Source organism: Nerophis lumbriciformis, linkage group LG32, assembly GCF_033978685.3.
Source record: "Nerophis lumbriciformis linkage group LG32, RoL_Nlum_v2.1, whole genome shotgun sequence".
Classification (NCBI taxonomy): domain Eukaryota; kingdom Metazoa; phylum Chordata; class Actinopteri; order Syngnathiformes; family Syngnathidae; genus Nerophis; species Nerophis lumbriciformis.
The window spans coordinates 21,455,533-21,467,859 of NC_084579.2; the positions used below are offsets into that span (position 1 = coordinate 21,455,533).

General features: G+C 39.7%; 1 protein-coding gene across 4 annotated transcripts in view; it reads left to right on the forward strand.

The window, feature by feature from the left end:
* LOC133574602 (serine/threonine-protein phosphatase with EF-hands 2-like) overlaps positions 1 to 11,741 on the forward strand; it is a 13,866-nt gene extending 2,125 nt beyond the window's left edge. Inside the window, exons 2-14 of one of the 4 annotated variants that reach the window (XM_061926783.2) lie at positions 1,675 to 1,729; positions 1,821 to 1,996; positions 2,067 to 2,181; positions 6,777 to 6,823; positions 6,899 to 7,065; positions 7,128 to 7,164; positions 7,642 to 8,169; positions 8,238 to 8,423; positions 10,344 to 10,486; positions 10,815 to 10,921; positions 11,038 to 11,201; positions 11,278 to 11,365; positions 11,445 to 11,741. In XM_061926783.2, the coding sequence (XP_061782767.1) occupies positions 1,675 to 1,729; positions 1,821 to 1,996; positions 2,067 to 2,181; positions 6,777 to 6,823; positions 6,899 to 7,065; positions 7,128 to 7,164; positions 7,642 to 8,169; positions 8,238 to 8,423; positions 10,344 to 10,486; positions 10,815 to 10,921; positions 11,038 to 11,201; positions 11,278 to 11,365; positions 11,445 to 11,629 (1,998 nt within the window). In that variant the 3' untranslated portion in view covers positions 11,630 to 11,741. Of the gene's footprint in view, positions 1 to 1,674; positions 1,730 to 1,820; positions 1,997 to 2,063; positions 2,182 to 6,776; positions 7,066 to 7,127; positions 7,165 to 7,641; positions 8,170 to 8,237; positions 8,424 to 10,343; positions 10,487 to 10,814; positions 10,922 to 11,037; positions 11,202 to 11,277; positions 11,366 to 11,444 lie in introns of those variants that run through there. The other 3 variants (XM_072912045.1, XM_072912044.1, XM_061926784.1) reach the window with 3 other exon arrangements.
* The last annotated feature ends 586 nt before the right edge of the window (positions 11,742 to 12,327 follow it).

Genomic DNA, 12,327 nt, shown 5'->3' on the forward strand with positions numbered 1-12,327 from the left:
CAGTCTTTTTTGGCACTTGTGCCAGCTTTTTTGAAAAATGTTTCAGGCATCAAATTCCAAATGAGCTAATATTTGCAAAAAATAACAAAGTTTACCAGTTCGAATGTTAAGTAGCTTGTCTTTGCAGTCTATTCAATTGAATATAGGTTGAAAAGGATTTGCAAATCATTGTATTATGTTTTTATTTACCATTTACACAACGTGCCAACTTCATTGGTTTTGGGTGTTGTATTATTTGGTTTAAAAATGGTAATAAAACCTTTTCAAAAGAGATTAAAAAAGCTCCTTCCAGCTGTTGACGTACGACATATACGTGCAGCAAGTTAGTGTGGTGATGGCCTAAAAAACATTTTTAAAAATGGATGCTTAAAAAAACTAATTTTAATCAACTTTTAAAAATCACAAATGGATTTTAAATCGGAATAATAAGAATCATTATTTTGATGTAAATTTACATTTTTCAGCACTCCACTTTCCATCCCATCTGAAATGTATACAACTTAATAAACACATTTAAAGTCAAAGTATTTAACGGAATGATTGTTTATTTTCTGTATAGTCGATGATCAAATAATTTTAGTCCAATTCCTATCCAATACAGTTTTGGTTTACATTCATGCATATTTTTGATTTTGCAATATTTATTATTAGGGATGTCCGATAATGGCTTTTTGCCGATATCGGATATTCCGATATTGTCCAACTCTTTAATTACCGATACCGATATCAACCGATACCGAAATCAACCGATATATACAGTCGTGGAATTAACACATTATTATGCCTAATTTGGACAACCAGGTATGGTGAAGATAAGGTACTTTTTTTTTAATTAATAAAATAAAATAAGATACATAAATTAAAAACATTTTCTTGAATAAAAAAGAAAGTAAAACAATATAAAAACAGTTACCGTATTTTTCGGAGTATAAGTCGCACCGGAGTATAAGTCGCACCTGCCGAAAATGCATAATAAAGAAGGAAGAAAACATACATAAGTCGCACTGGAAAGAAAAAAACTGCGACTTATAGTCCGAAAAATACGGTACATAGAAACTAGTAATTAATGAAAATGAGTAACATTAACTGTTAAAGGTTAGTACTATTAGTGGACCAGCAGCACGCACATGTGCTAATGTGTGCTTACGGACAGTATCCCTTGCAGACTGTATTGATATACTGTATATTTATATATAATGTAAGAACCAGAATATTAATAACAGAAAGAAACAACCCTTTTGTGTGAATGAGTGTAAATGGGGGAGGGAGGTTTTTTGGGTTGGTGCACTAATTGTAAGTGTATCTTGTATTTTTTACATTGATTTAATAAAAAAAAAATAATAATAATACCGATACCGATAATAAAAAAAAACGATACCGATAATTTCCGATATAACATTTTAACCATTTAACGCAGGGCGATATTATCGGACATCTCTATTTATTATTGTGGTACTTTGCTGTAGTAGTGAGATGATCTTTGTAAAGGACGAAACTTTGATACAGATGTTGCATTGAATCTCATCCTTATTCAAATAAAACTTGAATGGTTGGCCTTCATTAGTCAAAATCCAACACGCTTTAGCTGAAGCAATACACCAGCGATGGCTTCCAGTCTAAGAGTGATGTCACAGATACTTCACTAAACCTTCCCATTGTCTTTTGGCCTTGCAGCTGTACAATTTTTTTGGCTTCCTGATGGACCACCTCACCCCCGCCAGCAGTGAGCGTAAGACCTCGGATGATTGCGGCATGCTTATCTCAACACAAATGTAACTTTCTCTTACAATACCGCTCTTGTTGTCTGACGTTCGATTCAGGAAACTTAATATCGCATATCTTCCATGGGAACGAAATCGGCCGTGACACAGAATGGGAGTGCTACTTTTGCTACAAGAGTATCGAGGTGCCGGACAGCTACGCGGGACCTCGGCCAACCTTCCCAATGACCTTCTGCGGCGTGTCCAAGCTGGTGGAGGCCTTCAAGCACAAACAAGTAGGCACGAACAAAGACACCAAAAACCTCACATATTCCATGGTTTGACCGTCTTTCCTCCCACCAGTAGCAGCTCCATGCTCGCTATGTTCTACAGCTTCTTGGGGAGACTTGGAAACTGTTGCAAACTCTACCAAATATCAACAAGGTCTCCGTCTGCCATACTAAGGAGATAACCATATGCGGTACGTTGCCCCAAGCGTCACATTAGCAACTACAAAACCAGTGAAGTTGGCATGTTGTGTAAATGGTAAATAAAAACAGAATACAATGATTTGCAAATCCTTTTCAACCTATATTCAATTCAATAGACTGCAAAGACAGAATACTTAACATTCGAACTGGTAAACTTTGTTATTTTGCAAATATTCACTCATTTGGAATTTGATGGCTGAAACATGTTTCAAAAAAGCTGGCAGAAGTGGCAAAAAAGACTGAGAAAGTTGAGGAATGCTCACCAAATGCTTATTTGGAACATCCCACAGGTGAACTGGCTTATTGGGAACAGGTGGGCACCATGATTGGGTATAAAAGCAGCTTCCATGAAATGCTCAGTCATTCACAAACAAGGATGGAGCGAGGGTCACCACTTTGTGAACAAAAAATGCGTGAGCAAATTGTCAAACAATTTAAGAACAACATTTCTCAACGAGTTATTGCGAGGAATTTAGGGATTCCACCATCTACGGTTCGTAATATCATCAAAGGGTTCAGAGAATCTGGAGAAATCACTGCACGTAACATTGAATGCCCGTGACTTTCGATCCCTCAGGTTGTACTGCATCAAAAACAGACATCAGTGTGTAAAGGATATCACCACATGAGCTCAGGAACACTTCAGAAAACCACTGTCAGTAACTACAGTTTGTCGCTACATCTTAAGTGCAAGTTAAAACTCAGCTATGCATAGCGAAAGCCATTTATCAACAACACCCAGAAACGCCGCCAGCTTCGCTGGGCCTGAGCTCATCTAAGATGGACTGATGCAAAATGGAAAAAAGTTCTGTGGTCTGACTAGTCCACATTTCAAATTGTTTTTGGAAACTGTGGATGTCGTGTCCTCCGGACCAAAGAGGAAAAAAAACACCCGGACTGTTATAGGCGTAAAGTTCAAAAGCCAGCATCTGTGATGGTATGGGGGTGTATTAGTGCCCAAGGCATGGGTAACTTACACATCTGTGAAGGCACCATTAATGCTGAAAGGTACATACAGGTTTTGGAGCAACAAATGTTGCCATCCAAGCCACGTCTTTTTCATGTACGCCCCTGCTTATTTCAGCAAGACAATGCCGAGCCACATTCTGCACGTGTTACAACAGCGTGGCTTCGTAGTAAAAGACTGCGGGTACTTGTCTTTACAGACTATTCAATTGAATATAAGTTGAAAAGGATTTGCAAATCATTGTATTCTGTTTTTATTTACGATTTACACAACGTGCCCAATTCACTGGTTTTGGGTTTTGTAGATTGACCTGAGTCAAGGCCAAATGAAGCTGAATGGAATGTTGAGATGGAAAGTCCATCTGTGTGTTACTTGAGCAAGGCTACTTCCTGATTCAAGGAGGATGAATGAAGGGAAGTTGCTATTAATAACCTCCAAGAGATTCCAGGAACATTTTGTGCCATTCATATTTTTTCCTCCCAGCTATTTTGGCTGTCTTGAATAAACATGCTCCTGGGAAGTAGTCTCCTCTGTAGTGGACACTTGTTTTGCATATCAGGGCTATTTTTCCCCCAAATTTTTTAAACTCTTGACAAAAGAAATAAACACAAAAAACTAGAATAAATGTCCAGTGCAATAGATGCTCGTTCTTAGGAGGTCATAGGTCATATCTGCTCGACAAAAACTAAAAATAGTCATCTCTGTTCCTTAAATTAGCCTATAACAGGGCTAGTCCGACCCAGGAACCGAGTTCAGTTCAAAACTTAAGAGACAAACATTTTTGCAGAAAAGTCCTAGGAACACTTAAGTGCTCCTGTTGTATAGAGGATCTCTGCACATACATTAGCCGACCCTTGCATTGACATTTTAACCTTGGTAGCAAACATAGAACACTGGGGTCATAACTTGTGATTTACAAAACTGAGGCTTGCCTCAAGGCACCCATTAAGTCAGGGATATCAAACTCATTTTAGCTCAGGGGCCGCATGGAGGAAAATCTATTCCGCCTCTGGCCGGATTGGTAAAATCATGTCTTAATAATTTTAAAATAAAGACAACTTCAACATTGTTTTTTTTTTGTCTTACTTCGGCCAAAAATAACAAGCCCATTTTGTAAACGTACACATTACAAAGAATCCTCTTGGCAAAATACTTCCGAGTTAGTTTAAAATTCTGAAGGAAAAATTGGTGCAGTTTCAAAATACCGTGAAGAACACAATGAACTTAGACTTTGTCCCGGTGTACTTACAAAGCCAATAAACTTAAAGCACTTCATGTTTAGCATTCTCATGTGGGCAGGTTACAATTAAAAATGTTTCGGAGAGCAACAGAGTGTTTCCTCAAACTGCCGCATTGGTGACACCTGCAACTGCCACAACACATTCATTTAGCATCATTCAAATATCAAAATTATAATATAATCAAAACAATTGTCAAAATAACACCATAATAGCCGAATTAAAGGTAACACAACTACAAACTTAACCAATGTGACCATGGTAGATTTAGGCATAAAATAAAATAGAACAAACAACAAATGTAGGAACACACATTTTTACAATGGAGTGCAGGGTGCGCATCGTGCCGTCAAGAAATTGCGAGCGCTGCCGGAATTCTAACTACAAAGATGATGGTCATGTTGACTTAAGTCTTCGCATCTTACAGTTTAGTTTTTTAATCTGTTGAGTGGATAATTTACAATCAAAGAAGGTATTGTGCGTCACTACGGCATTAGTCTGCCGCCAGCCACAACGGGAACAGCTAAATGTTTGCACCTGCGCTGATTGGAGTAGCGGCAGCCAATCCAAAGGGCGCTTACAGTCAGCTGACGCGTCATCTTTAAACAGTGTGATGTGTGACGTGGGTTACACTGGAATTGGTATTGCGACATCCAGTGGACATTTTTGCAGCAGGTTCTTAAAAAGACTAGAGTGTTGTCATCATAGAGATGATCTTTGGCTATCTTTTTGCAGCAAATTCTTAAAAACAGCACAGCGCTCCTGCAACTCTGAGAAAATATATAGACCAAAATCAAATGTCTACTGTAGAAGACCCTGGTTCCGGAATAAAAAAAATAGGGGCTCATTTGGGCGAATATAAACTAGTGGAATCCTTTTTGTTAAGTGTGCTTTGTTACTAAAGTGCTAAGTGTGTGTCGCTTTGGGTGTGTGTTATTTATTATTTAAGTTCTTGGAATGAAAAAAAGACAACAGCGGAGCTATGTTGAAAGGGTTTAAATGCCCTTAACTTAACACAATAATTGATATTGTATAATTAGTCTGAAATCATTTTAAAATACTAATTTATTTAAAGTGGCAAAATGTATTAATATATCCTATAGATAGCAGTTTTTGAGATATTTTTGTCATTAGAGATAAACGCGTGAGGAGTTTTTAACACCAAGGGGACAATGGTTGATTTGTGTTCTTTCAGTAATTATTTGCGGAATTTATCCATACTTTTTGTTGTGTTGGTCCATTACGTAGTTTTTCTTAGGAGGGTTATTTCATGTTAAATACATAACTGTCACCGTCCAATTCTTTTACAGGTGTATGATAAACTGGTAGGTATAAGACAATAATACCCCAAAGCCAAACAGGACATAAGTCAATTTTTTAAAAGGCATGAAAATCTTTTGGATACATTTTTTTTACTTTTTTGATCAAATCTCTAATAGCAACTTCACCCCAAAGCAAAAAAAACAAACAATCATGTAATGTTTTTCTTTTTAATTCTAACAATTTGAAGTCCTATTGCTCACAACAAGTTTTCATTAGTATAAATTTGCGCAACAGTTATTTAAACCTGTGACATTATCTGATCAAAAGGCCTTAAAAGGGATTAAAAAAAATTATGCTTGAAATTTTTGTTTAAGACTGGAGTTCAAAAGTAAGAAATATATCTATGAATCCAAAAATGTTTAACTCCCTTCAAAAATTAGGGCTTTTATGTCCTGCTTGGCTTTGAAGTTCATCAAAATCAAATTTCCCCAGAGGTTTAAGATGGCAAAAAGTACAAATTCCAGGATTGCTTAACCTGTGTGGTCTGCTCTATAAGATTATATGGAAATATGCAAGTAATTTTGAAGTAATCCTACGAATGACCCATTGATGAACCTGGATGAAAAATGTAGTATATTGTGACCAAAACTATCATCATCATCACTTCGTTCAAATTGGTAAGTGCAAAATGATTTGCCTTCTGTTATGTTTCATCATAGCAAAATAAAACACTCTTCTTTAAATGTTTGTTAGTTTTAATTGTTGATAGGAGCCTCTGACGCTGTAATGGTAATTTTAGCTGGAGGTTTTTTGATAAACCAACCGCAGTTTAATCCCTCTGCCACAAAACAGCAAGCAGAACATAATTTTTTACCTCATCCATATTAGATTCCGGAACTTTAACGAGTACCGTACATCCCTATCAATCAATCGTTTACTAATATAGCCCTAAATCACGAGTGTCTCAAAGGGCTGCACAAGCCACAACGACATCCTCGGCTCAGATCCCACATCAGGGCAAGAAAAAACTCAACCCTCTACCCCTACCACACGATAATGGCTGGATGAATTTTACTTTGTGTAAAATCAGAATGCGTTCTAATGTATGAATTCACAGGCGATTTACACGGACATCTGGAAGATCTCCTGCTGATATTCTATAAGGTACTTTGCACAATGTACAAGAATCATCTGGTCAATTTGTCCCATTTTCTAACATCGTCAGTGTTACACACCCAGAATGGTTTGCCTTCATCTGAGAAACCGTACGTGTTTAACGGCGACTTTGTGGACCGGGGGAAGAACTCGTTAGAGATCCTACTAATTCTGTTTGGGTTCCAGCTAGTCTATCCTAACAACGTCCATTTGAACAGGGGGAACCACGAGGACCACATTGTTAATCTAAGGTACTATTTATGGTCTTTCTATTATTACATTCTTCGATGTCATTTGGTGTGTGGTCTTCCAGATATGGGTTCACCAAAGAAGTTCTGGGGAAATACAGGGTAGGTCTTTATCATTTTGTTGCTTTATGCTCTATTGTACACTAAAATATTCACGCAAATCAAGATTGGGGATTGTAATACTTTTGCTCATTTTCTGAAGAGTAGGGTAGGAGGCCTTAATGTCCAGACCTACAACTTGAATGTATTGTCTTTAGAATTAACTGGCGTGTGTGCGAGTGAAGGTCTGATTTACCGTACATAAGCCAGACTGACTAAGAAGGGAGTAGCGAACAAGGTCAATGATAAAAAAAAAAAATGGTGCAAAATTTAACAGATTTATCCTTGGCCCATGGTGCTTAAGTCCCTGAGGAAGTGAAAACCACCCTGATAGGTTTGGCATAGTCGTGATCCAAACCAGGAAGACAGTAAACACCACGCTGTCACTAGATTTCGACAAAACGCAGCATCTACCTTGATCCGTTTCTTCTGTACACCAAAGCCTTCTTTTGAAGCACTGTCCTATGGATTGTTGTGCAGTTGCATGGAAAAAAGATCTTAAAGCTTGTGCAGAAGATCTTCAGCTGGCTGCCTTTAGCGACTATAGTGGATCACAAGGTGCTCATAGTGCATGGAGGGATCTCTGACTGCACAGACCTCAACGTAATAGCCAGACTGGACAGACATAAAGTAAGAAAGCCCAACACCCATCAGCAAACAACAGGTCCTGATCTATTAAGCATAAATTTTTTGGAATTTGGCCAGTATGTCTCGACCCTGAGGCCTCCAGAGCGAGGGTTTCATACGACAGAGGACAACCGGGACGAGGAACCGGCAGAAAGTCGACGTCGTGTATTTTCCCTTACTCAGGAGAGATCGAGTCCAGCTCATAGGCACAACATTTCACGGCGCTCACTTCAAAATCCTCCTCGGGGCGACCGATTGCACTACTCCGTGGAAAGGGAGCTGAAGAAAAGACGGAGACATGCCGGTTTTGACCAGTCTTATGGAGACATAAATACATCTGACCCCGGGGACACAGGGAGCGATGACCATGAGTGGAAACAAGTAAGAACAAGTTCCACTATTTGCCACTTGTTTGCAGTTCAGTGCGTTACTAATGGGATCGAACACAGGTGGTGGACATGCTGTGGAGCGACCCGATTCCTCAGAATGGATGCATCCCTAATGAGGTGCGAGGCGGAGGCTGCTGCTGGGGCCCGGATGTTACTGAAGATGTTCTGGGACGACACAACCTGCAGCTTCTCATCCGCTCGCACGAGTGCAAACAGGACGGCTACGAATTCTGCCATGACAGGAAGGTGAGAGTGTGTCAAGAAAGCAAGTCAACTACCCATTCTTAGACCCGGCGTCTTCAAAGTGTGGTTTGCAGCTAATATTTTAACAGGCCTCCGCACATTCTGAAAATATTATTACAAAAGGTGTAAAGTAACAGGGAAAGAAGTTGAAATGTTGACGCTAAAGTGGTTAGTGGCCTTGTGGTTAGAGTGTCCGCCCTGAGACTGGAAGGTCGATAGTTCAAACCCTGGCCGAGTCATACCATAGACCAGGGGTCGGCAACCCAAAATGTTGAAAGAGCCATATTGGACCAAAAATACAAAAACAAATCTGTCTGGAGCCGCAAAAAAAATTAAAAGCCATATTACATACAGATAGCGTGTCATGAGATATAAATTGAATTAAGAGGACTTAAAGGAAACTAAATGACCTCAAATATAGCTACAGTGAGGCATAATGATGCAATATGTATATATAGCTAGCCTAACTAGCATGTTAGCATCGATTAGCTTGCAGTAATGCTCTGACCAAAAAACCCGATTAGCACTCCACACAAGTCAATAACATCAACAAAACTCACCTCTATGTATCCATGCACAACGTTAAAAGTTTGGTGGACAAAATGAGACAGAAAAAGAAGTGGCATAAAACACGTCCTAGAAAGTTATACATGTAAACAAACTAAGGTGAGATCAAGGACCGCCAAAATTAGTGGGACAAAACGGCGCTCGCCAAATACTCGAATCAGTGAAGCATGTTTAATACAAACAGTGTGCTTCATAACAATTAGGGAGGTTTGTGTCATGTTTGTCCTCCTTCAGAAACCATATTAACACAAAAAATGTATTTTTTTCCCCTCATCTTTTTTCATACATTTTCGAAAAAGCTCCAGAGAGCCACTAGGGCGGCGCTAAAGAGCCGCATGTGGCTCCAGAGCCGCGGGTTGCCGACCCCCGCCATAGACTATACAAATGGGAAAAATGGCACTCAGCATCTCAGCTACAATCAGGCTCCAGCGCCCCCCGCGACCCCAAAGGGAATAAGCGGTAGAAAATGGATGGATGGATGGGCACTCAGCATCAAGGGTTGGTATTGGGGGTTAAATCACCAAAATGATTCCCAAGCGCAGCCACCGCTGCTACTCACTGCTCTCCTCACCTCCCAGGGGGTGAACATGGGGATGGGTCAAATGCAGAGGATAACATTGTACCACACCTAGTGTGTGTGTGTGTGTGTGTGTATCGTTGGGACTTTAACTTTTAACTTTAAAAACCAGGCACGCACAATGTATTTTTTTCCCCAAACCAATACACATAACTTTCCCCTTTTCAAGAACGTTACCGATTTTATTATTTTATACTACTATTTAAATGTAGATTTAAATGTAGTTTGCGCACACCTTTGTCTTCATGCATTTCAGGTGGTTGATAAGGTTTGATGTGATGGTACGCAATGCTTTTTTTCCCCCTTCCTCGCGAAATGTTTGCCAAACATCACGCAAAATGCCTTCCTGTGAAACAGTGTAAAAAGTACCAAAACGATCAATGTCACGTTTGTTATTAATGAGCTCAGGGGAACTTTACGACACAAGTAGAAGAAAAGGAGCAACCCACCTACAGCACAGTACGGGTAATATCGCTAAATCTGAGCCTATTTTTTTTATCGTTATACAAACTATTTTTTAATTTTACCGAATTTATCGGTATGACGTAATTCCTCACATCGGCGCGATAATTATCTGTCCGTTATTCATCATGCAAAATGACATGCAGGGTGTTTTTTTTTCTTTTTTTAAATCTATATATAGTATTGGCTTTTGAAAAATAAATATATCAAAAAGGCCCCCCGCATACTTAAGATTTTTCATTGTGCGGCCTTTAGTGGAAAAAGATTGTAAACACCTGACTTAGACCATAGTTCACAGGTGCATTCTCTCCATGCAGGTGCTTACTTTATTCTCAGCTTCCAACTACTATGAAGTAGGCAGCAACAGAGGAGCCTACATCCGGATGGGCCCCGACCTGAACCCTCACCTTGTTCAGTATCAAGCCAGCAAGACTTGCAGGGAGCTAACCCTGCGACAAAGGTTTGATGGACTAATAATATATTGACCTGAATATAAGTAATATAAGAATAATATAGTCTAGTCGTCGTATCACAGCTGGTGTGTGTGTGTGAGTGACAGGGAGAAAAGTTGTGATCTGTTTGTGATGTGTCACAAGTGTCAAGCGGAGCGTCAAGTCAACTGAGCAGTTAGGGATTCAGTACCTTGCTCAAGGACACATCAGTAGTGCTTAAGAAGAAAAAATCTGACATTTCCTACCCAAATAGTCCGGAATTTCTGCAGGTCTTTGAAACGGATCCTCAACCACCAACTACTGTATTTAATCCACTAATGTCTTGTCTCCTGTTAGTGTCGGATGGACGGAGAGGTCGGCCCTACAAGCTCTGAGGGAACAACTGTTTGTCCATAAGTCGGATCTCACCAGTGTCTTCCAGGAGTTTGACCCAAACAACACAGGTACTAGACTGCAATCATGCACAAAAACTGTTTGCTTCTGAACAACAGTAGCACACTAGTTCAATACCAGCTAGTTGCAGCATCATCCCACACTAGCAGCTCTTTGTCATTGGCAGGGTTGATCTCAGCACGGGACTGGGCCAGTGCCACAGAGAGTGTGCTAAAGCTGGGTGTACCCTGGAGGGTCCTGCGTCCTCAGCTTGTGAGCATCACCGAGCAGGGCATGGTGGACTACCAGCAGTGGATAAGGGAGCTTTCACTCACAGATCCTCATCTGCAGGTGTCTCTTCCTAAACAATTCTTATTCACTTGATCAGTTTGTTTACAAGCAAAGGATGTCCTTGTTTTTGTGACAGATCTCAGACACCAGCATCCTAGAGACCATGTACAAGAACCATTCAAACCTTGAAACCATCTTCCGGATCATAGATACCGACCACTCAGGTATGTAAGATTCTTTGTAACCACCCCTCCTCGTTGTTGTTCCTACATTTAACAACCTCTTCTTTGCTCTCCCTTCCAGGTCTAATCTCGCTTGAGGAATTTCGTCAAACCTGGAAACTGTTAAGCTCACACCTCAAGAAGGAAATCAGTGACAAGGCCTTGGTGGACTTGGCTCACAGCATTGACTTCAACAAGGACGGGGTCATCGATATCAACGAGTTCATGGAGGCGTTTCGCCTGGTGGAGGTCTCTGCACACAAGTAGGCAAATATGGAAAGTTTGTATTTGGACGTTTGAAAATGGGAACATTATAGCCACTGTAAAGACAACTTTTCAATCTTGTGAATTCTGAATAATATGTTTTAAATAAAGTTTGTTGAACATGGTATCTAATAAGGATCATGTACATTTTGAAGGATTACCTTTTAGTTAAGTATGGCGATATCCACCATGATGCCATTTCTCTTGTGTATCTATGCAAAAAAATGGAGGACATCAATAAGTGAGTTCAAGAATGGATTACAATACATCCCAAATTAAGCAAAAATGGCTTTCAACATTAATGCACTTGCATGATCTACTAAGTTTTTTTTTTTACTTTAAAAAGGAGCCATATGTAATAATCTGGCCAGAAATGGTACTGCGATCACGGCCAATCACTTCCACTGCCTCTTACTAGGGGGTTGAGGTGCTGGGACCATAATACCTGAATAGAGCATAGCATTTTATCAAAAAAAAAAACCTCTAACCAACACATTTTACACAGAATGAGGCTATTTTCAGGAAGAAGTATGTCATGCCTGCGTACAATATCACAACAAATGGCAATCATATGATTATTGTCAGTACTATCAGAAAACAAAGACTAAAACAAACTACAACCAACGCTGACGAGTAGAGCATGCTTAGCCGCCTATTGTACGCCTAAAACTAAAGAGGAGACATTTTACCAAAGGCATGCC